At 34.9% G+C, this 26799-nt stretch overlaps 1 protein-coding gene across 1 annotated transcript in view; it reads right to left on the reverse strand.

The window, feature by feature from the left end:
* The window catches only part of LOC113491978 (galactan beta-1,4-galactosyltransferase GALS1-like), a 70529-nt gene that overhangs the window by 32957 nt on the left and 10773 nt on the right, over positions 1 to 26799 (reverse strand). Inside the window, exon 2 of the mRNA XM_026869220.1 lies at positions 14275 to 14378. Within this exon, the coding sequence (XP_026725021.1) occupies positions 14275 to 14378 (104 nt within the window). The remainder of the gene's footprint in view (positions 1 to 14274; positions 14379 to 26799) is intronic.

Here is a 26799-nt window from a genome sequence, read left to right on the forward strand (position 1 = left end):
TATGCCCCCTCGAACCAAGCCAACGTCATACCAGATTTTCTCTAAACTGTAAAAGAATAACAAGCTTGCAGTGTTAGTCTTTATTTACTCATTTATAATATAAGCATAGATAGTATCAATAACCTAATTAAACAATTCCAAACTCCAACAATGAACGTCCGAAACCCGTCAGATCTTTGGATAACGGTCACAACTAACAACCATGTCACAGCTCCATTCAAACATGTGATGGAGACATGAAACTCCAATATGACCGATGTGATCGATATCGGGGGCTTACACATAAATCTTGGGAGATTGATGGACAGTTGTCATATGTCTTCAATAGCTTTAAGACTGTCCTGTCATCGTCCAAACGACGAAGATTAACATTAACAGTCTCCCGGGATGTCATATCTCCCGTGTCCCTCTTAAATGGCCCGTGAAGTTACTAACTGCCGTATTCACAAACGGCACTTAGCTGAGAGTCGCCCTTAAGGGTCATGGCTCCGTCACTACAAAGTGGATTGTAGAGGCAAATAGACTTTTAAAAAGACACTTAGTAAAGAGTCTTTTACAAACGTTCTCGCTTGTGAACACGGCTGTGAGAGTATAGGGTAATTTATGAAACCTTCTGAGACCAATCAAACTTAATGATACCTTTTGTTGTTTGTTTTGAATATTGAACTTATCCTCACAAAATGCATACTATGTCGTGATTGTATTATCTGCACTTAAAAAAAAATCAAAGTTGTGCTGTTGGATAAATTGGCCATGTTATATTTTATCCTCTACCACTTCAGTTATTTTAATTTAAAAATTGAAATTATTAATTATTTCAAATATTTAAAATCCAATGCGAAAAAATCTTTTCCAGGAAACAGAATACTAAAAAGGCTTTATGAAACATCCTGCATCAGCGAAGCGATATAAAAAGAAAATTAAAAAAAATGCATCACGGCTATCAGTTCTGCATAACTGGAAATTTGAATATCAGTTAACCAACCGAATATTTTTAAATTCCATTGAGGAATCCCTGACCATGTTAAATACGTTTTTATTTTATTTTCAGTGAATGTTGCGCAATAAAAACGTAAAGTTTAATTAATTTTCGGAGCTCTCGAGCGTACGTACGTTTTTCATTTAGTTATAGAAATGCATGTTTGATTTGTATTCCAATAAATTTCGTATAAGCGTTTCTGTTCGGATACGTTCTGTAGTGCTCTTGCAAAGAATAGCAATTTCTAATATTCAGGTTTTATTAAAAACTAGATTTCGTTTTGTGCTTCGCCCGGTTCGATGTCAGTTATTGCGGTAAAATGAAGACTGTTCTTTCTTGTATTTCAAAGTTAATTCATATGAAATGGTTGCTTGCTTGGTTTTACAGGAAAATCGTGATGGTGTCCTACCTTTTGATTGTAATAATATAATTTATATTCCTTTATTAGTTGTATCCGCTATCTTCTCTTTCTCTTTATTTAAATGTTTCATATTTTATCACCTATTGACCTTTGTCAAAGAATATCCAATAAAACTCATCCTATTTTATTACTTACATCTTTATTCATCCTTAAAGCGGTCAATCGAACAAAATTACCATAAGTATAAGTATCAGAGGAGACATACCCACAAGCCATTACCGAGTGGGTGCGGATCTAAGTAGAAAAGCATGTATCGCTATAAAATGACAACAGTGAATAACCCAGATGGAAGTGCTTTAAGCTGTGGCTGGTTGCTATGGCAACGGTTCATGTGCATGTAGTACTGCTATAGAATTTGCGATGTTGAAAGCAATGCCGACGCCAACGTGCGGTTAGACTGCGTTTGTGACTGGACGTGACGTGTGTAGCGTGATAACAATGTTGTGTTGTGAAGGAGGATTTCTGTTGTAATTTGATTATTTTTTTTAAGCGTCGAGGTATATCCAAGCCTGTATTTCAATCTGCTGGAACGACATTACCTACGATAAAGTAAACTCTATGATGTCATACAGGTTCTGTCTTTGTCACTGCCAAGTGGAATTAATGAAGAGATACCGCGAGATTTATGTTTTCGTGCTTAAATACGGGCAATAGATACTTACGATACATACACCTTTCACATAATAATATAATAAAATGTATGCAAAGTTTGTCAGAAAATCCTACTACTATTATAAAGGCGAAAGTTTGTAAGTATGGATGTATGGATGTTTGTTACTCTTTCACGTAAAAACTACTGAATGGATTTGAATGAAACTTTACCACAATATAGCTTATACATCAGAATAACACATAGGCTACAATTTTTGAGGTTTCTAATGTGAGGTCGTAAAAAAACACATTTTTTGCGCTTACATTGCAAACGCTGACTGAATCCTACAAGATAGATAGAAGGCAGATAGATAGATAGAAGGCAGGTATAAATTATAACTTATATCTTCTAACCACGCGGACGAAGTCGCGGGCAACAGCTAGTACTATATAAAATTTTAATTAAATATTTCTGCATTTTGGTATTATAGTATTAGATTTTAAGTCTAAGTAATTATACCAAATATTTTTTTTACTTTAAAATATTAATCAAAGTAAAAAAAATCTAACACACCAAAACACAATTTTCCAAATACAAGTGACAGACGAAAAATGTTCCATCCCTTTTCCAATACACAAATATCCAGCTTCACAACATTTATGGTTATAAAGCAGGTTTAACAGCTGTGTAAAGGCAAGGGAAAGCCAATAACATCAGCAATTTCCATTGCAATTCATACCGCCCATATGGAACGTGGGTCATCAATCTGCGAACGCGGATGAATTCACAAAATGAAATATCCAAGAGAAAGTTTGTTCAGCAACATTAATTCAGCGAAGAACGCACCTAAAGCAATTTCTTGACATCCCTTCTTACATAATCGAGGTTGCCGCCATCATGGAGTTTAATTCACATTCCGAGACACTAATTAAATTCCTTCAAACTCGAGTGAATCTTTTCAATTTAAAACTAGTGGAAGTTCGTGCGTGTTAACTGTCTCACTAGAAACTCTTACGACGTCTTTTATAATTATTGCGCTAATCACAGTTTTACTGTACCTACAAAGGAGTGGCAGAATGAAGTTGGATGTTTCTGAAACTGTAGATCTATATTATGTTTTCCACTTTTATGGTACTTACTTTGTTCAGCATTGTCTTTCGGATTAATATATGTTAAGCTGGGCGTGGTTTACTAGCTAGCTATGTTATTATTTTATATATTTTCGACAAATAACCAGTAAGTAATAGTTCTTTCTTTTCCTAACGTAGAAACTTTATCAGAACGTGTTTAAACTATGTAAAAAAAGAAAGAAATAAGGGGTTTATTTATTAATTAACTTATCTCTTATTCTCTTTTATATAGCTAATAACACATAAACAACGTGGCTTTCTATTGAAAATTAATTTTCAAAATTAGTGCCTATGCTTCAGACATTACTTCCTGCAACGGCACAAAATTACAAACTCAATAAACTCTTTTCAATATTAGTAAAAGTGGTATAGATTTATGTAGACAGCAATGTTTCTTAATTTTAAATTATGTTCGAAATTATCAACACATATAAACATTACGCCATCAGGCTACTGACACCCACTTTATGGTTGTATAATGTTCAGCAAATAACTCGTAAACGGACTGTCGTTAAAGGTCTGAAATGATTTTTAAATTAACTCTCTATCTCTGTTACAAGTGTAGGTTTTTATACCAGTGTCATTAATCATTAGGTGTAAAAAATGATTGAATTAAATGTGGTGTGTTGTGGTGCGGGTTCATGCGGGTTCGATTAAGTCCAACTCGTAACAATCAAACTAAGTGCGGGAATCCAGAACAGCGAAACTTGAGTTTCGTGATTCCGGATTACTGTAGAAAAAGGACAATAAAAAACTAATTTATAAAAAAATATCATCTTCAGTTTCATGATCATTATCAATATTTGTCACTAAACTACAATAGATTATGAAATTTGACAGTCCGAATTTTAACTAGTTATCATGATATTATTATGCCTTGTACCTAATAGGCAGATAAATACCAGAGCCTTAATAATAGCAGTCCAACAATTGACGTACGATACTCTACTAAAATAAAGGTTGTACGTAATCTAAAAATTCTTAAATTGTTCGCTTTCTACTGACGTTGAAGATTGTAGAAATGTCACCTGGCTGAAAAGGGATGAAATTTTAACTGATCGGCGCGCGCGGCGCTGTTTGTGCTATTAATTTGTTTATTACCAACACTTTCAGACAAATGAAAGCTGCGTTAGTATTCAACGACACTGTATATTTGGTTGTTTACCCATATGGCAGAAAATGAATTTGGACTGTATTATTCTATAGACAAACGAAAACATTCACATTTTATTTGAATACAGAACTTTTACTTTATGCAACGGAATGCAGCGAAGTTCTATGGACAAAGATGAGGAAAAAAATTGGTGAGTGTTTTTCTAGTCGAGTTCAGAAGCAATTGCACTCACAAGTTGAGTCGAGTGTCACCGATGAGTGTCATCGGTCGGCGACGAGAACTCTCGACGGACGGAGGGTACGCCCTCTCTAAAACTTTTTGCTCTATTAATGTGAAATTCGAAATTGCTTTTTAATTTGTCGCAGAATGACTGGATTTTTTTTGTTGGTTGAGTTGTTTTAGTTTTATACCGATTTTTAAAGTGTGTTTCAAAGGGTTTTTCCTATTTTGAGGACTCCTTACAAGAAATATAAAAACGTAACGATATTACTAAAGTTCTGCTGTCTGTCCATCTGTCCGTCCGTCACTAAGCTGTACCTATCTCATGCACCCTGATAGATTTCGTAGATGATGTATTTCTGTCGCCGATACAACAAATGTAATTATGTGAAAAATAAAGGGTTTCACTCAGAGTACAGTATCCTGAAATAAAAGTGCCCGTAGTACTAACAGAACACTCGGATGACAGGCGAAACTTTGAAAATCGAATTCGAGTTATCATCTTATCGTTATATTCGAGATGAATTCAAAAGGCAGTTTCGTAGTTAACGCGTAAAAGCGTTACAAACAAACAATATTAAGTACCAAAAATATATTCTAATATCAGACTACTTTAAGATCTATATCTTAGCATTTTTATCTTAAAAATACTTGAGGAAAGATATTAGCCATAAAGCCATTACATAAAAGTTCAAGCATAATACTTTTATGGGCTCCCGAATAATAATGATGATGTTACCTATCTAGTCATATAGGGCAATGAACTTCCAAGAGAAATATGAATGAAATAATGAAACAAAAATGGATGAAAAATAGCATACAAATGTTCCGCACCTGGACTTGATCAACGAGCTTGCTGACTGCGGGTTGGCAAATCCTAATACCAGTATCTGGAAACGCCAATCGAAATATTTTCAAACTAGCTGTTGCCCGCGACTTCGTCCCCGTGGGTAGAAGATATAAGTTATGATTTAGGTGTACCTGCCCGGTTTTTTTCACATTTTCCATTGTATCTTAGCTCCTATTAGTCGCAGCGTGATGGTTTATAGCCTAAAGCCTTCCTCGATGAATGGTCTATTCAACACAAAAAGAATTTTTCAATTTGGACCAGTAGTTTCGATTAGAGATTAGCGCGTTCAAACAAACAAACAAACAAACTCTTCAGCTTTATATATTAAAAAAAATAGTAAAAATAGTATAGAAGTATAGATTTCCAAATATTCTTCTTTTTTGTACGGTCATTTTTTTACGGCAGGGGGACCCTGGGAACCCTCAATGTCGCGAGTTTTTGGAAGGTTTCTAAAACATTGAAGCGATGATAAATTCAAATATATACTAATATATAAAACTGAAGAGTTTGTTTGTTACATTTCCTGACAGACTGCAAAAAAAACTGCTTAACAACGATATCTATGCTCAAAGATTATAGCTAAATATTGATTGGTTGCGAACGACCAAAGCAATTTAAACTTTATGTCGATGCTATAAGTGTCTGAGGATTATCGTAAAGTGTCGAATATGTTATGTTAATAGAATTTTACCTTCAGTCTTATCACGTAAAGTGCTACAAGAAACTGTGTCATGTTAAAATTTTATGAAGCGTTGCGATGTGTACCTAATACCTAACGACATTCGAGATATGCTAAATGTTTTAAAAAACACCGTGTTTTAAGCTACACCGGTACAAAGTACAGAAGCTGTTTGAATGAAAAATCTTATGCAGTTTCCAAAACACGGTTTATTAAAGTTCTTAAAATATTTCTGAAATACGGCCTGCAGCAGATAAAACGGGCTGGGTTTTCAAAATGAATAATTTAATTATAATATACCACAAAAACACAAATAAAAACATATTTTGGTATGAGAAGATATGGTTACTATTTTTTTACAAATGTAATAATAGGCTCATAATTTTACCTTTGTAATAGAGAGCAAGAAAGTTCATGAAGAAGTTACTCATGACGTCACTGGACGTAGAAACTGACTTAACAACAGGCATCGCAATTTGCCAAACTATTCCTGTATTAGACGAACTAAATATTTTTATTTTCATACCCAGTTAACAATTCCATTGGGTTACAATAATAATCAATGAAAATATACTCCAAGCAAAAACCACCTTAAACGATACGTCACTAAAATAAAACAGATTTAACACACAGCCTGTACTTAAGCTCAGGAATTTTCTCTTTCGGAGGAAATGTCTTCACGACTCACGTTCACCTCAAGCCACAGACCGCAAAGAACGCTCCGAACGGTACGAACGATAGGTTCGTAGTGTGTACGATCAGCAACAAAATCAGATGAATATGTTCAGAAAAACGAACATCCAAAAACGATAACAGACATCTATTTATTGATTTTCTGACAGCTTTTCTTCGAATTCCCGTCTGTAACTTAGTTTCCCAGTTACTGAACTAAATTGTTGATCCGATTTTACTCAAGTTTCTTTTAAATCTGATTGTCCTGAAGTGCTTTTGCTGACTGTACCACTAGTTCTGTAGTACAAGGTGATATGAACGTTAAGAATCCCGTGTTAGAAGGCATCTAAACTACATCGAAGGGGAAATACGTGACTCCTCGAACAGGAATAATAGCATTCAGGTTAAGATAAGGAGCGCTGTGTTCGTATGCATCCCGACGATATTTTCTCGTTCGATGGCTCTTGGTTTTATTTTATTTATTAAAAAGGTTTGAATGGAAACTGGAGTTTTGGGTTGTTGTTAGGTAGAAATTTGATATCCATCCATCCAGGTTTTCAGGCGACTTCTCAGATATAATTTAATACGCGAATATATTTATTGACGGTTCTCATCGGTTTTATTTTTGCCCGAATCGGGATTTGAACCCAACAAATCATGCTTGGCATTCTGGCTAGGAACTGCTACACCAACGAAGCATTCAAAATGAAGTCTAAACAAAATTAAATTAGAATACTAACATCAACATAAACGATTGGTTGGTTGGAAAATCAAATATGCATTACCTTAAATATAGACTACGTTCACTATGCGTTACCCAAGTTGTAATCAACCTCTTTGTTCTCGAAATAGGTTAGTATTTACTAACATTTTAGCCACACTAGAAAAACTCCCACCACCTCTTAAAGCAATTATGTTGCAGCTGTGGAAGAGAGATGCCGCTCTATAGCGGGTAGCGCTGTCACGCTTACACATCTGCTAACATTACTTATGCATGGCGGTAGTCTGCCCCATATAACGTGTGTGGTTGTGTGCACAGCAATTGGAAAACAATTACATTTGCATGTTTGATAAAAAAATGCAGTAAAAGTATGAAACTAAAATATTAATGGAAATTACATGTATGAAAGAGAGTGCCTAATGTATCTATTGTGTGTCGGTATGGTTATTGTGAGGTAGTTCTTTTTATGACTCAAATAAATATTTATCGTAAAACAAATAGCGAATTTAATCATTGTTAGGTTAAAGGTACATACATACCAAGCATTTTGGCGATATTTACGGTAGACCAGACGAAAACTTATAAGGCATCTCTAATTAGAAAACAAATCTCATTAAAGTTTGGCTATAATACTATAATTCCTTATTTCTAACTCCAACGAATATAAGTGTCCGTAATACAGGACAGAACCCTTAAGCCTCTCTGAGGCAACGCGAGAACTATCGTGCAAGTTGCAATACATTGCGGGATTTCACAGCTCTGATATCAGAAGTGATATATTATTACCGACAATGTATTGCATTCGCACGATGTCTCGTATCATCAAATGAGCGTGTTTTATTTAAAAACATCAACCTGCCGTGTTAGACATATTTCTGAATAAAATAAAAACACTTTATTTTAACAAAGTTCACCGATTTCCCCGTCTTTGTAGGCTGAGTAGGAAATATATTCAGCTACGCGTTTGTGAAACAAACTTGAATAACACAAACCTTCATACCGATACGTAAAGCGGTTAGCTGATTTTGATAAGACAGTGAGTATTAAAGAAGCAAAATTAAATCAATGAAAAAATATTTTTAGATCCCACACATTTTAATGAAAATTCTGGTCTTAATCCACTAATCAGAAAAAGTACTATCTAACGTTTTCAAACCGAAACTAGTTTAAATATTGGAATCCGAAATCGCATTGACTTTGGCTTCTGATTGATACTTAAACCTTACCCACATTATGGAAAGAGGCCTGTGCCCATCAGTGGGACAACTACAAGCTGGTATTATTTATATTACTTATTCTTTGCAAACGCTCTACTTAATCTCATTCATACTCAACCGCAATATAAATAAAAGCCTTCAAGAGAAGGTATTCGTATTTCCATCGCGGTATTTAATGTGTCACAACAAAGTCTTTATTTCGCTTAACATTTTATTGCGTGCCCGTGTTTCGCTTGAGGGCTGACAGTTCGCTTAGGTTTTGAAATTCAGTGAAATATTTCTTACATGAAATATTCCCGTCGCAGGAATATTCGATGAATTGTTTTCATCTTTTGTGAAGAGTCAGCGATGAGATACTATAGAAATGTAAGTTATGTATGAAACATAAATAAGAAGGAAGACGTTCTCCAAAATTAAAAATGAAAATTGAGCTTTTAATGAAAAATCCATACATTTTTATTGCGAATATTTTTATTTTATATGCCATCAAATTAAACACCGCCAAATATGCCGTCAATTAATTTCTTGGAGATAATTTATTTATGCACAGTCAACAGTATTTTAATTATGAACAAGCTTCACCGAAATACGTATAGATTTTGCAACTTGAACGCTACTGATTAATTTTAATTGTGTTTACATTATCACGTATCACATATTCATAAATGAGGGGCTAATTAGTCGCGCGTCACCGCCTAATCACGCGAATGTGTTTATACCTACTTATATTAAGTGCATACCATAGCTAATTAGACATAGTATACGTTTAGTATATTTATATACATAAAAACTGTACTGAAATCTGTAATTTACAAATTCCACAAATGTTGTGTGTATTATACTTTTGTACCGCTACATCGACCCTACCCTAGCTCCTGCTTATTCTTATTGTATGGATAATGTAAAATCTAATGTCAAAGTTTAGACCGGCTTTTGTATTAACTTAAACTTATGTGGTTACGAACTCTATACTATTGGCACTGCTGAAGCAAAAAATCTTGCTTGATTCGACGCACGCAATGAGTATACTACTTTGATACCATACCAAACTCATATTAAATCCTTCAGATGCTCTCTAAAATACACGAACTTTTTCAGTTTCTTTAGATAAATAATGTTTATAAATAAAACGGCTAATGTCCTTAAGTCTGTTGGCAGGTCGCCAGAATAGCCCCATATGGGCAAGAAGGTTTTATTCGTGATATTTTAGGCCATTCGCTTTTGTTCTGCCTCGAGTTGTTTTAGCAACTTGATTTTCGTAAACAATATGTGGATATGAAGTTTCACACTTGTGTTCTTGGATGTCTTGTTGAGAACTTCGAATATACAGGGACTTAGTTGGGGAAGATATGACTATCTATCACTTGTGATAAGTTATTTGGTCCTTTGCCACTTACGAGTATACTAAATGCTCTTTCTGCTAAATAAAAGTTGATATTGTGAGCTGAAGTGTTTCTTTGTCACGTTTCGCCTGAACCACTGAACGTTTCACTTTCAATTTGAAGTATATATCCTTCACAAGTTTTACACACATTATCATCAAACGCTGGGTTCTTGCCGGTGTAGCTTTCTCAGTACGGTGCCATCTCTTACTACCTACGTTTTTTCTTCTACCCTTTCTTTCAGTTGGTCCATGAACTATTTATTTACTTCTAGATCATTCTTAAGTAGAACCTACATATATGTACAAGTTATAGACAAATATCGATCTGACTTAAAGAACAACAATGCTGAGTAACGTTTAATTATCAAAACATATCAATTACAAGGTCAAGCGTAATGTTTATGTTATTACTAAAAATATTTGAATGTTATTAAGCATCCAACAATTATTATGTTGACGAAAATTGTTTACAAAACGACTCAATGTGAGTTTAAAGCGGGTGTGTCATACATTTTTTTATGTATGAAATACATGTGAAGGATTTGGCGTTTTGGGATATAGCATCATGGTTAATGACTACACGGATAGTTGCCGAGTGGTTGCGGTCACAACTCCAAACCGGGTACGCGACGGGTCGCGGGTTTGATCCTCACATAGGACATGGGATACATGAATGCTTGTGCTAATTATGGGTATCTTTGTTCATGTACATTGTGAAATCATTTGAAAATCCTTTGATTGATATTATACGTATTATATTCTTACTGCTACTTCCAAAGCAATAGCATCATAATAAACCAACATGATGTATCACAATGGATTACAAAAGAGAATGAATTCAGATCAATCTTGTCGAACTTCACCGGATAAGGATATCGATATATTTCAATCCAATAGATATTGCTATGTTTTCCCTTTGTCTCAATTTTCTTTAAAAAATCATAGGTATATTGATGAGTTCTGAGTTTGTTTCAACAGTTCTTCACATGGTAGTCGTATTTGAAATGTCGACGAGAACGTTCTCAAGAAAAGACATGTAAAAGTGATGACATATCCTACTTGCAGAATAAGTAATTTCATTTCAGTACATTCATAACATTGAGACCAGATTAAAGATCCAGATCAACCTTTTAAAATAAGATTTTATACTTCAGAAGCGAGACAGCGCACTTTGCAGCCTCTCTGTTCAATTGCGAAAATATTTTGGTAAGATGTGCCAGTAACCCTTATGAAAACGTTGCTCTCCTTTGCTTGGTAGCTTTACTGCTAGGTTACTGTCTTGTAGTAAACAATAAATTTTATATATTAATTGTGACCGTTACAAGGTATTCGACAAAAAAAATGTTGAGTCCGTCAGAAAGAATTGCAAAAAATATTGGATAGGTACGTATTTTTTTTATCTCGTAAACAAAGAAATTGCGGGACAAAGTGTTTAAAGACCTCTGTGACGCCACCAGCAGTACGTTTTTTACAAGCAGGTGATGTTTTTAGCACCCATTACCATACTTAAGTGCTTTTTACCCTACTTTTTGATGATTTGAACATCCCCCTCCAATAACGGTCAAGTCCAGAACGACGACGAGATAAGGTCGCCTTTAGGTTTCACGCCATCTTTATCATTGTAAAGCAGAATGTAGAGTCAAACAAACATTTAGCTAAGTGTCGTTTTTTCCAAGTTAAATTAACACTAAGATAGAAATCGGTTATTTAAATACACGATACAAAACAAAGTCAGCTGACGCGGCTCTACTAAACCGACGAAAACAAATACAACTCCGCTGTAAACTTTAAGCAAGACTACTAATTGTTAAACAGAGTATTTTTCGTTTCAGCACAATTGAATAAATAATCTCTGTTTCGGCGACTTGGATAAGTCAATACAAAGTCTATTAATACAAACAGATTTAAACAATAGATAAACAAAAACTAATAGAATATAGCTAATGTAAAAATATGAAATAAATAAAAGAAATGAAATAAATAAAATGATTTGTAGTTTCGATATGGAATTGACACAATTCCACGCTGCTGATCATTCTGGCACCTTGTCTGTTCTTCAATGACTTTGGCCGCTGTCAGTACCTTGTTAACTTTGTATTTTATGTTACCAAGAACTAATTAAAACGAACCCAACTTCCAAAACCACACACTTTGGATAAAGTTTTGTACTGCATACATACTAAATAGTAATAGGGTAGTTTAACTTTATGCAACTTTATGTTCAACTTTGTATCTAAACCACTAAACCGATTTCGGTAAAAAAGGTAGGGTTTTAGCTTAAACTCCAAACAGGGTATTATATTATAAGGCATAGATTAATGTTTGCCGCTGTAAGTGATATTCCCAAGGGCAAAGTTGATTAATAACAAAGGCTGGAAATTACGAATAGCCATAAAAATAAAATTATAGTTAAAACTGTACATCATTTGCATACACATATCAACGTTTTATAACGCGGTACAGTATAACCCACCCTACATACCACCTATATTTTAATATTCAACACTTTTAACAAGCATGCATACTAATTAATTAGCTGCTTTAATTTCCTTTACCTACGTTATCAAGCATACTTCAGCGTGTGTGAAGCTTTGTTATTTAATTTATGGGTCAAGGGATACGAAAAATTCGGTAATTTACCCGCTCTGCGACAATATGTGGGGTTGCAAAGGTATTTTTTGAGTGTTCACTACAGTCAGTTGACACGAAAAGGAATGTCATATCATTCTTCTTTTGATCTATGAACATATGAATATTTAAACAACCTTGATTAATCAACAACAATGATGACCTATTTTATTTTTTATTTTTTATCACGTCACCTAATTCACTCCAGATGTGTGTCTGCACAGCTTATTATGTCAGAAATCACACAAATACAAAATGTTTGGAAATAGTTAGAAGTAAACCCAAAAAAATTTTGGCGTGACTGAATCTTCCGTCAACCCTTTGTTAGGTGAATTTTATTATAGTTAATTCATTATATAAAATATAATGAATTAACTATAATAAAATTCAGCCTTCATTCTTTTGATCATTCTCTTTTGTCATCAATCATCATCTCCTTTGTCAGATAATAATGGTGGGCAGCAGTTAGTTCATAAGAAACATTTTTTGTACACAAAGTTAGTAGAATTTGAATAAAATGAATGCATCGTCAATAGTAGTCCAGTGGAAACCAATTACACTACTAAAATTCATTTTCGAAGTGCGAGTACAGCGTTGAAAAATATCAGAAATCGAAAACATTCAAATAGAAAGCTCTCTGAAACTACTTTAGTATGTAAATAACGACTCGCGAAAATCATTCAGTCAGAAAGCGGAACTCAGAACGAAAAATCATGGCGTTTAACGTTACTCTCATTCACCATAAATCTCTTTGAAACGTGCCCACTTAAAAACAGTATGTTTTCACAAAAACTACGAAACAAACGTTAAATCATCAAGTCGTTAGCAATATTTAATTTTAAGTATTTTTATATTCTAATCGCATTTTGATAGCCCTAAAAAGTAAACGTAATGCTAATGTGTCAAAGAACTTTTGACTTAGACATACACGCAAAATATTTTACACAGCGTGTGGGTACGTTAAATTTTAAATTATGGGTAAAATATTTCATATTACAGCGTGCAAAGGAAATACCCAGCCATATTTCAGAAACGCTTCCCTCCATAGAAATGTAGGTAGAACTTTCCTTTAAAAGACTGAATTCTCAAGAATAAAAATTGGTCTTGCCATATAAGAAAACGTAAACTTTATCATTGAATAGTTATACACCATACATAAAAAAATAGGTATTTAACCTTATAAAAACCGATTCTTATTCCCCTCGATCTCGTTCCATCTACAAATTCTAAATCTAGTTCAGGATTCTTGCATATATTAACATGTATTTACAAATTAGCTTAGTTACATTTAGCGCCTGTTTCACAATCACTGAATAGAGAGAAAGAAAGAATAAGCTTTTATCTGTCACAACATGCATACAAAGTTATAAATGACACCGCCATTAAAAGCCAACTGCGACGGGTAGGTGGCCACTTAGCATTGTGTCGTGTTACGTCGCTAAAACACGGCGCTGATTTTCACTGATCACCTAAGTGACGAGCGGATACTAAGCCAGTTACGATAATAAATTAGTATTAATAATTAGCCGCTATCTGGCAGATCAATTGAAATATTTTGCATTATTTGCATGAACTGTCAAGAAATTTAACAGGAACTTATGTGACGGTGGTGAAACAGGGCCTCAATGTAAGCTTTACGGTGTATAAGGCTGCAAGGTTGTAACTCACCTAGTACCGGCGACGGGCTGCCACACGGCGTCAAGGGGCGCGTGCGCAGGTGGCGGGGGCTCCCCGTTCTCCCCGCCCCCCGTCTCCGTCCTGCCCTCCCAGCCCTGGAAAAACACAACAACTTGAATACTAGAAGACATACAGGTCAGGGGGCCTATCAGTACCATTTTAATTAGGTCCATTGTCGGTGAGGAAGCGAGATGCCCCGCTCTACCCCATGTAAGGGGTAGAGACGTCTAGCTTAAAAATCACAACGATCTTACTAAATGGTAGGTTATCAATGTTATACACAGAAGTGACGTCACGCGTTTGTACTATTAACTGTAATTTGATCAATTCATGTTAGCGGGACAAACTAAAAATGTAATACGTATTCATTATTTTTCATTAAACTATATGACGGACATTCAAATATACAATACAAAAATCTCATCCATATTATGATAATAATAACTATAGATTGAAGAGTCCATAAAAAAGTGGAAAGTCCCCTTAACCGTTTTGATTGTTTTGCGCCCTCGTCTTTAGACAAACGTATCCATATAATCATACGTAATCAGACTAAAATGTAAATACTATCTACTTTTACCATTACCTACAAATGAATCCTAAATTTAGTTCACTCAAGGAATTAGAATGCTCTTTCCCCGTACGTAATTAATTTATTGCATAGAAGCCAAACCCAATCCTAGTTACCCACCGGCCAGAGGTAATGCATAACAAATTAGGAGGTACGGTCAGCAACGACAGACGACGAACAAGATCACGTTTAAGAGCAACATCAATGTTCAGTGACCGCACCACCCACTACAATATTGTTGTTCAGCTCGTTCAATAAATTTAAGTATCATTATTATTTTGAATAGCCTAACTCTTATAGTGAACTGAAGCGTGTTCATAACTATGTATAGCAGATGCAGCAATATTTTTTCGTCACTTGTCACGCTGTCTCTATCAACGTCAAGCAGAATATAGAGACAAAAACACACTTTGGAACGTCACTTAAATTTACTGAAAAGTCTGTTAAATTGCATTTTGTTACGTTAACATGTCTTGTACGTCAGACAGTATTCACCGACTCTTGTTTCTAACTGTACCTACCTTCCTTCACAAGGATTCTGTTCCTACAATCCCTCGAGATTTCCAAAATTTACACCGCATCTGCAGCGCACCTAATTGGGTATTTCGATTCGAGTTAATTTACTAGTAGTCGTCCTGACTAAATCGCTCGCTACAGTCGCTACAGGATCAATAAGTTATTACTGCCATTAGCCGACTGTATAAGAATAGAACTAGCTTTCTAGATTTGAAAATAGAATTAAGGGATTTTTTTTAATTAGTAAGTGCATTTTGTGTTTTGTAAAAAAGTATTTTAGGCCAAACACGATGATTAATCAGTTTATGACAAGAGCAGCAGTATGATGTCAAATAATTAAAATAAATCACCCGATTAAATCGTTATTACACATTCCTATCTTCTTAATATATAATGTTTTGATATATTTAACTTAGTAACACCACAACGTATAAATTTCGAAAATGTATAATGTAAACGAAATTGTACTCAAAACGAGACCTGGGTCTTCCTAAGCCCGCGCTCAACTATTGTACACCTAAGGTTTTTTTACCTGGATAACCGACAATCACACCAACGCCTACATAAAAAATAACTATCCAGTGATAATAACAAAACCTAAAAAAACCAACAACAACCTCTAATATCAGAATTTAACCAAGTAAATAAATCACTAGCCACTGCACTTAATGATCAACTTATCTCATAAATAGGTAGAAAGCTGTTAGGATCTAATCGAGCAAACTTAGCCGGCGCCTGGCATTAACCGGCGGTCTTAATACCTTAGGAACACACCTATCTGCAGCTAATCCCGCTCCAGCTCACTTATGTAGTCAAATTATACCGTTATAATCTCCTAGGATTACAAACAATGCACTTGGAGAGGCCTATGTCCAGCAGTGGACTGCGATAGGCTGATGATGATGATGATGATGATTACAAACAATAAGTTTTAGATAGCGAGATACCTACTTGAAGGATACTTAAGTATTATACATTAAAATTTATATAAGGGTATTATTCTGAATTCAGTTCTCTGAGCGAATGAGAAAAAGAAGAAATTTGTTTTTTTTTCTCTTATTAAGAACAGCTTTATCTCTATAAATGTTGATGAAACTAAGGCATGGAAATCATTTAAACTACATTTAAGGACGTTGGTGACTTGTAGTAGCCACAATAGTGGACGATGCGGGCGAAGCCTTTTACAGAAGCTACATACATAGATGGCAAAATACATTTATACATAGTTCGTATATCGTAAAATTTAAGTTGCATTTTCTTCTAAACAAAAGTTATTTCGTTTTCAAGAGAACCAATTTAATATACCTTTAAAAGGATGAGGTTATATAATTCGTAATTTCTGAAGATAGTTTTAAACCTTTAACGTGTGAACATAGAGAAAAGTTATAGAGGCATAGTTATTCAACAATTGCAAGACGTCGAGCCAGATTAAGACATGAGGGGATTACGGCCGACGGCTTATGTCTTGAAAACATAGCTGACGGTATAAGCCGAAACATGGAATACAGGTACATACACAGCATACACTACCTACTACCCTCTTTGAGAGAGATCAAAATATAAAAGGTAGGTAACTCTGACGATAAAAAGTCGGTCTGGAGCGAGTCAGACTCGCGACAGTGATGGTTCCCTACAAATAGGCTAAAGTAAAACAAATTGCAATAAACATTGGTCGTCCAACAAATTTTCGACCCTACTAGCAGTTGCTTAAGATTTTTATTTCAATTGTCTAGCTATCACGATTCGTGAGGTCTGATGACATGCAGACGAACTGATGGAGAGATCTGGGAGCCTTAGTAATAGCGATCCGTTTTTGAAATAGGAAAAGACACAAGAAACCGTAAAAATTAATCTGAACGAACTTTAAGTTCGTACTTTGGAAAAAAGGAAGAAGTCTTTATCTCTAATCCCTAATCGAAATTTCTTATTACCAAACTATAATACGTAACTCTTTCGTAATATTCGATGAACAACAAAACTTTACACAAACATATATTAAGTAAATAAACGAGTGATTAATTCATTGGTACATTTGACTTAGGAAGTTTATTTGTTTTTATTCTCATTAAATGTATTGTAAGCCACGTTTTAAGATTAAATCACACTAAGATTGTTTTTAAGCAGATGACCACAGGGCACACATTCGTATATGTGTGCCTACTAACACAATATTATTTTAGATTAATATCACTAAGTACAGTTTTTAATCTTTTAAAACATTAACTTTCGTATAGCTTTATACAATACAACGTGTGCTACCATTTAACTCATCAATCACTCTATTTGATCTTGTCTATGGCTTTCAGTAATAATGGTATTATGTAGTATGCACATTATGTAGTACAAACAGATGCGGCCCTGGACGTGTTGACAAACATGTTTAGTCTCGTATATTGATTAAAAATATTAGGCCTTTTCATTTTTCAGAAAATAATTACAGTTCTACAAATATCTTACTATTTCCTAGTAATGTTATAAACGCGAAAGTTTGTATGTATGGAGGTTTGTTAAGTTCCTCATACACGTAAAAACACTGAACGTATTAGACGAAACTTGGTACACAGATAGTTTATAACCAGGATTCAAGTATAGGATAGTTTTAATCCCGATTTTAGTTCCCGTCTGATCATTTTGGATTTCTAACAGGCGGACAACAGCTAATAGACTTCCAAGATTTAGTTAATAAAGGGAGTCGGGATCGCTTCGTCACTAAACGATATTTTTTTTCGTTAAATATTATCGGTTAATGACGTCATGAGTCTTCACGCTTTGGCTATGTGTATGATAACTTATCCTACTTCTGATAGCATTCATTCGACGCCTTATAATTTTCTAGTTCATTCATATTTCATGCCGCGTCTTGCCGCCCGAGTTAATGTCGCGCTATGTGTAGACACACCTTTAGACTCGACTAATCGTTGTTGATGGGTATTAAAACAACATGTTTTTTTCCAGTAAAGGTATACTAAACAATAATTAATAAATGCTTTAAACATTAATACTTTCTGTTAATAGACAATTAATAGATCAGTAGTGACCTCTGATAAAGTATTAGATGGAAAGATCAATATTGATATCATTTTTAATTGAACGAAAACGTGTTTAAACATGTCGACGGGCATGAAAGCACGCTGCAGTTCTGTGTGCCGTGACAAGTGACAATTTATGTTCGGTCCATTACAGATACTACATAACAAATAGAACGTGCCAGTTGTATCAGTCGAGCGTACAAGTTTTATACAGTTTTGTGCTTAGAACATAAAAAGAACATGTAATATATACATTTTTAATGCAATGGTATATTTTAAGGGATACGGCAGTCTTTTCCCGCGTTTTTCTCCGTGTAGATGTCGGTTAAAGCTTTGAAAACATTGCCCTCTACATGACGCAGTCAGGTAAAAAGTATATGTTAAAGCAGGGTGCCGGCTTCCTCCATACTGTGTACAGGAATCAAGGCGCCACAAGAAGCACTACAAAACTCCATTCTATTTCACAAACTCGCGTTCATATAATTATTGGGAGAGCTTTAATTGTAAGTTTTGAAACCCAACATTTTTATATTAGGCAGGCAAAAAAATAAATATGTTAATGTTTAATAGTTGGTCATGATTTTGTATATGTGTTGTTGCCGCTCTGACCTCAATTAACAGAAATAAAAATGGGGTTCAAGCAATGGCCAGTAAACCCTTGATACCGCAAATCAAATTAGCACTTGACCGGTTTTAACAAAACAGAGACAATCACATCACTTTCGTCGCAACTGATTTAGCCAATCAGCAACATCGGTCCCAAACGTTAACATAAACATAAAACACATTAAAAGCGGCGTACGTTCCCCTAAAAGCCTCCAAAACAATTAAATTCCCACAGGAGGCAGTTATGCAAGTTAAATATTGGCCGTTCATCGTGTGTGCACACAACTCTTGTTAATGAATAATCAATTGCAGTTGAATGTCACTCGGTCTGCGCAAATGTTATTAGTAGCACAGTTGGCCCATTTACATAGAGAACGATATTAAGGTCAAATCGAATTTAGTTAATAGAACCTTCCTCAGACCCAGATTGCAATGTTACAGTGGAGATAATGTTCTGCTATTAAAAGTTTCAGAAGTGTAAAGTATATATTTATATAAGTACATGGTTTGAATATTCGTTTAGTGGTTAGTGGCCCTGACTGCTATACCGTAGATCATGGGTTCGATTCCCTCTCAGGGAAAATGTTGATTGGACGAGCTTGATCATGTTTTCTGTGTCTGACTGTAATCCACCATATTATAAAATTCTCGTGTCACGATGTACGAAATGCAACTCCTCCGAAACAGCTCGACTGATTCTCATGACATTTTGTGCATACAGTCTGAAAATATTTTTATTTTTCATAGTTCCCAATAAAAAAAGACCTAAACTGGGCTGACTGTGTAAGGCTGACAAGGTACTATCATTCATCCATATCTCAATCATATATTACAGAAAAAAACATGTCATATTATTGTTTTGTCGGCGTTTAATGCGTTAAAAGTATCTACGTAGTCATAGTCTAAAATAATGTGTATTTTAAAATATTTACATTTACAGCCAAAAAAGTAACACCAGAAATATTAAAAAAGGACCTGCAAAATTCTTGTCTCCGTGAAGCTTCGATACAAACCGTCCTTTAATAGAAACCGAGTACACCTCCATACTATTCCATAGTTCGATCCATTTTGATAGAAAGGTTCTGTCGGAAAATTTTATTCGTTCCTTTAGTTTATTGAATATGACGCCGGCATCCCGACAGTTTTTCACACGGGACCGACCCGTCTAGGACCATATTCGAATATTGTTTTGCACCCAACCCTCAAGCGAAATTTTGTTTCAGATGATCTTTCAATTTCGATGGTCCGTGAGCGGAAAGTAAATTGCATATAAATGTGTTTACTTTTTGCAACGTAAATACGAAAGAAAAATAAGAAAAATATTCAGGCATTCGCTTCGGAAGCCAATTGTAAGTGAAGTTTGAATAACGAGTGCATTTATTCTAATATTAAAAACTAAATATATATCTATTATAATAAAATGTATCTATTTACTATTTAGAATGCTTTATGGTAATGGTGTCGTTTCGGAATTTAAACTATTCGTTATCGTCACACTAGTTTAAATAATTAAAAAAAAAATAACAAAATAGGTTTTAATTCAAAAATGTACCTACTTTTCCAACTTTAACACTATTCATAGTTACACCCACACTTACGTATTTAATTGTAGTTATGTATGTGTGTCATAATTCGTTATACTTATTATAACAACACTGTTTGGATTTTGTGTTAGCTAGTATAGACGACGTAACAAATTCATTTACTAAGTACCTACTTCATATCATTTGGATTAGGCTTGGGCATTTTGTCCTTTCATGCTATTATATGGATAATTAACTGTTTCCTTATTTGTGTTAAGTGAAAGTAAATCCAATACAGAGAAATAAAATATTTGCAATGAAATACAAACAATACTGTAGAAAGAATCGAACGTCATCATCAACCCATATTCGCCCACTGCTGGACATAGGCCTCCCCTATTGCACACCATCGAGATCTATCTTCGGTTGCTCGCATCCAGCTCCTGCCAGCCTACCGAGGTCAATGACCAGAATTTTAAATTGTTTATTGCACAGTGACACGTCCTGTTTAGAGTTAACGCACATAAAATAAATGTCAAAATGTTAAATGGGTTAGGAAACGTCAATAATCGTGCAACATTATGCATGCATGTTGCAACAATATGTAATGCATGTTTATCCATACACCGAACCGCTTTTTTCATTTATATTTTTAATTTAACGTGAAAAGTGTCAAGCCTTGACCAAACGAATAAAATCTTATTCGTTACAAGTCACCTGTGATTTAAAATTATGGTAAAATAATAAGCATATCTTTGCTATCAAATAAATCATTTTTACGAAACAGTAGAAGAAATATCTGCTTTTAGTATTTTGTATTCTTCAAATACTTCTGTTTTCAACATAACGACTACTGTATGGCCATATGGCAAACCTAATTCCATACAGTTGTTTATTTATAAAACTGTTAAACTCCTTAAGAAGCGTAACAATCACTTTCGACGTCGAACATCACTCAGTTAACAAGTCACTCTTAAGTGTCATGCTGTCTTTGTCACTGTAAAGAGTAGTAGAGACAAGTAGACAGATAAACAATTGTCGAAGTGTCGTTTATAAATACGGCTGTTAGACAATCTACAACACAACCCTTTTCAATTAAACCAGACAAAGAAACAACGTCGTACAAAAAAAGAGAGAAATATTTTCACTCTGTGCAGCGAAGACCGCATTACGCAAACGGCACGAATGCAGTGAAAAATGAATGAACAAATATACCGGGACAACCGGATACCATACAAAATGCTCGTCATGAATCAAGAAGCGTTCACCCCGAGGTGCAAATCAGAAATATACATGACATCTCGTTTATTTTCATAGTAAAGGTGACAACACACGTACAGACTATTTCAACCTAAATTAGACCAGATAGAGAGAGCGATAATTTTACGTTATTGAAAGTGAAAATGTAATTGTCGACTGGCCTGTTGGTCTAGCTGTTAGTCCAGTCCTGACTGTTATATCGGAGGACGTGGGTTTGATTCCCACCCTGGACAAATACTAGTGTGATAAGCACGATTGTTTTTCCTGTGGTTTTAGTATTATGTTAGAATAACAATTGTTTCATAAGGACTCAATATACTAGCTTAGCTTAGTTTGAGACTAGATGGCGTTGTATGGAACTAATATAATTTAATATACATAGAAACTCGCGTATCATCTTAGTTACTAAGATAGCTTGACAGCAATAATACTGCGGTATGGCTGTCAGGTTTGACGATCAGGAAAATATCATTTTCACCGCGACATCGCAAACTTACCGCTTCTCAACCAAGTTAAGTAATACCGTAGCCAACACAAATCTGTCGCGTCGGTTCACGATACATATTTTTCTACTTACGGCCGCGAGTCACGCACACATTGTAAATTAACACACCACACAAACAACCGTTTTGACACGTAAGTTATATTCATAAAATCATTGAAATAACAATTGTATTTTTCGGTGGTTGTTTCAATAATTATGATCTAATTTACATATTGTTATTAGTTCAGGTTTTAATAGGAATAATAGCAATGTACGCGTATTGTCACAGATGTTAAAAAAACATTTCCGGCATAATAATTTTGAACATGTGGGTTACAATTGAACACACATTTATTATAATTACTAATATTGAATCTTTTTACTCTGTTTGTTTTTAGGCTGTCCTTATCAAAAAGGTTATAATGGAACCCTACTAAGGCTTTGCAATCTGTCTGTCTGTCTACTGTTGGAAGATTTTCCATTGTAGCTATTACACGACAAAAAACACCGATTTTAAGAAACGTTGGTACAGACTTGAATTTTATGAGGGGGCAAATAAGTTGCAAAGCTAATAAACAGTTTTCCCAAATTTTCACGAGTTCAACTTAAATTAGATTGGTTTTACTTTTACTGCCAAAATACAAACTGTTAAATATTAATAATGAAAACTCAAAAAAGACGACGGTTCAATCCGGTTCTTTTGTCGTAATAATCGACCCAGGCAGGTAAAACCGCGGGTGAAAACTCGTCCCGTGTTCCATTTAACCCGTAACCACATCACGCGGATGCATCCACAACGAAGCGAAAGTTTATTACGATTTATGTGCCGCTTTAATAGCACAAAATAAAGGCAAAACTTGGGAAATGACGACGACTTTTCAAATATTCAATCACGGCACGCCAACAACTTAATGTTTTTGGAACTTTCTATCTTCTAAGAGATAATAATATATTCTTGACAAGCTCAAACTTGTAACTTGTATCCTTAGCTCTGTAATGCTGTATTATTAAATAAGTTTTCATCCCTGAATACCTAGAACGCACGAGGCCGCGAGATACCAACTCACTCCATAGAGACAGATATACAGCGCCTCTAATTTACATATTAGACCGTAACGAATCTTAAAGTAAATCATTGTGGATATTATTATGTTGTACTGTTTCATGCCTCACTTCTGCAGTGTCATTGACATACATCTCCGTCATGAAAGCATCTCGGCCATTTAAAACGAAGCCTAAAATAGAACGGACTACTTGCGAGGTTTTGTTTCTACCTTTTCGCTTTATGATGGACAGCGTTTTTGTTTGTAAAGAGCTCGTACTACCTTTAATCGGTGAATAAAGATGTCTCTATTCAAGAAATGTTACTAAAGATTACTTACATTGAATGTTTTGACGAATGCAGCGGTTTTGAGACACATGAGGCACTTGTAATTTTTTACCTGAAATCTCATGAACAATATTTTTTTAACGATATTCCTGCTGAAATCTATGTTAATTAAATATAGTTATACAATTCAATTCTTCAATAGCCGCTATTGTCGCTGGTTCATAGCTAAACACAAACAAATAAACATGACACAACGGACGAAAATTAAACCTTCTTGTTCAATTACCTGCTACACTTCATCCTTTAATTAGGTTCCCTGGGTGCCAATTTGTATGAAAAATACAAACCCTTTGGAAGCCGCATTTATATTATTATGACGCAATTTTTCATCTGGAAGAATTTCATTAGCGTCCTCACAAGATGCTGCAGAGTCTCGGATGAAAGATGCTGGTCGCTTTGTTATCACTTTTTATATTAAGCATGCAAAAGTAGTTACACCGTTTAAATATTCTTCCTTATAAAATGGGCAGGCGACGTTGGACGTCCGTTTAATAATCTTGAGGATTTTTAAACCCTTGTCAAGGGGAACTGATAAATCTTGTTACTGGGGACGGACAGGCCTATAAAGGTTTTCTATTAGTATGTGTATATCACTCGGGTTTTATTCGTTTAACTGGCTGGACTTTTATTAGCACAAATCTTTATTGATTTACGGAGGCAGTGCCTGTTGCCAATGGAATAGTGAGAATTTTTGTGCATGTTTTGTCCACAAGTAGTTATATTTCACGAAATAAATGTTTGAACAAATGAAGTTAGCAAGTGTTATTACATACTGTGTGTTGTCATATGCCACACAATCCCGAATAGTTGTTTAGTTGAATAACAATGTACCAAAACTAATTTCATCTGGTATAGAGTACTTTGGTTTATCAACACACATGTGGGAGCTGACTGCTATATCTTATTAAATGTATTGCTTTGTTTTCGCTTGAAGAAGAGCGCAAATACAAACTCTAATTAATAGAATAAAGTATCAGACCACTGTACTCAGACGTATCAATTCAATTACGTACACCATGACAAAGCATAAGTAAGGATAATTATTTCATTAAAAACATGAAAAAGCAAAATTCCACATCTTACATAATTAAATATGCTCATGTTCGTAATAAAATATATTAAACACACTTCAAATCCTTAATAAGAAGGGTCAACCAATAAATGTTTGATATAGGCTCAATTTTACCGTCATAAGGGTCCCCATGCCTAAATGCTTTTCCGGACCCGACCTTAACATTTCCGCACCTATTAAATTGAATCACCTTTACTGAAACATTATATGTATAATGCATTGTAAAATATTAACAGGGTCGACTCTACATTAATATTATTACAGCTTAATTGGTTTCAAGTTGGTGTTGTGACATCTTGTAATTATAGCTATTTTATTTCACCAATTACCTATGTCTACACCATAAGTCTGAGAGCAAATTTTTGACTGTTTCACCGGACTATGCATTGACATTCTGATAAAATTGACTTACTCATTCCGAATTTAAATTGAAAACAAGCTTAATAAAAATGAGCTCCAACGGGCATAATGTTTTTAACTTTTTACACGTTGAACAAGTACCCGTCGTGCAAAATTATATTTTTAAGGCAAAATATCAGTTAACTTTTCCAACGCAACTGAGTCAAAGAATTCTTGAAAGGCTGACGTTACAAAAGACTTTATACGGGTCTTCGAGTACTTAGGTGTAGTAGCTTCTACAAAAGTTTCCTCTTCAATTGCGGCTACCTTAGTTTCCTAGCAGGCTTACTTATAGCGGACCTTTACTTCCCGAGTTACATGATACCCAACTCCCGTCTCGTTAGCAAACTTCGGTACACCTACAGACGTAGTCTGTTTATTCTGGACAGTATTTTATTTTAAAGGAGCCTGTAGTTACTAAGTGTACCTTTCGTGTATCCAATGGAGATTGGTTTTAAGGTCGACATAGAGGTATGACTGGTTGCTTCTGAGCAGCTTCTGATAAGGAGGACTACAATAAGCAGATCTCTAACATTCACTAGTTGTAGAGGCATCGCTAGAAGAAGAATAGACGAAAATTAATACTACAATGGGCACAAGTAGCGTAAAAACAGCCGGATTCATAAATTAATTTTAATTAAAGGCTTCTTGTCGCTGTAGATTTGTCCATCTTTTTGGATTCTGTGCTGTCTTTCACTTCCTTATACGTTATTGGTCTATTGCAGCAGTTGGCCTATAAAATATTCAGTGTTTTAGCTCCTCCAAAGGATGTTCGAAAAACATAATACGATCTAGACCCATTAAGATAAAACAAATGACACGCCTAAGGCAAGATAGTGTATACTTATATTTAAAATTGATTGCACTCAAGATTGTTGTTTTACGAGCAAGCTTAGTGTGCCTTGCCTCACTAATAAAATTAATGAACGGGAGCCTTCGACCGACGCCGGGATGGAAACTCAACCTCTTGGAATTTTCATCACGGGAAAATACTTTATTTTGATCAAGTCTTGATCCTACTACGTTTTAGATTTAGATTAAGGTATGGTAAAGTGGAGCAGTTTAAACCTTGATTGGTTATTCGTTTAGCAAGCTGATAAATTGAAGAGAAATAGATAACACCGTACCTAATATATTTTTTACAATGTTTGATGTTGTGAAAGAAGAATCTTGTCTTTTACCATTCAGGAACACCTACCTTGCCTCTAACTAGCAAAAAACATCTTGATGCTCTTTTGATAAAAATATCCACATCACAGGCCAAGATGGATAAAGGGGTGGGAAAAGATCAAACGTTTGTCCACGAGGACAATTTTGGACCTGCACAAAAACTGATGATAAAAAATTACTACGAGAACAACTCTCAGTCTTTTACAAGGTATCTTATAATGGACTACACATTTTATAACAAGTAAAAACTCTTATATTAACTCTCTAAATATTACCCTTCCTTTCACCCTCTATTGTTTCTACTACTTTACAATCTTTATAACCTCTACGCCACGTTTATAAAATAAAACATCTTCACTACCAAAGAGTAATTAGAACGCAGTAAACATGACCTACCCGAGCGCATTCAGGGTTATTGCCTGTAGTTAACTGCTAAGCGCCGACTACCGACTCTGTCTAATCTCAGTTCAACTTATCTTTGCGCACGGCACCATGG

This window comes from Trichoplusia ni, chromosome 3, assembly GCF_003590095.1.
Source record: "Trichoplusia ni isolate ovarian cell line Hi5 chromosome 3, tn1, whole genome shotgun sequence".
NCBI lineage: Eukaryota > Metazoa > Arthropoda > Insecta > Lepidoptera > Noctuidae > Trichoplusia > Trichoplusia ni.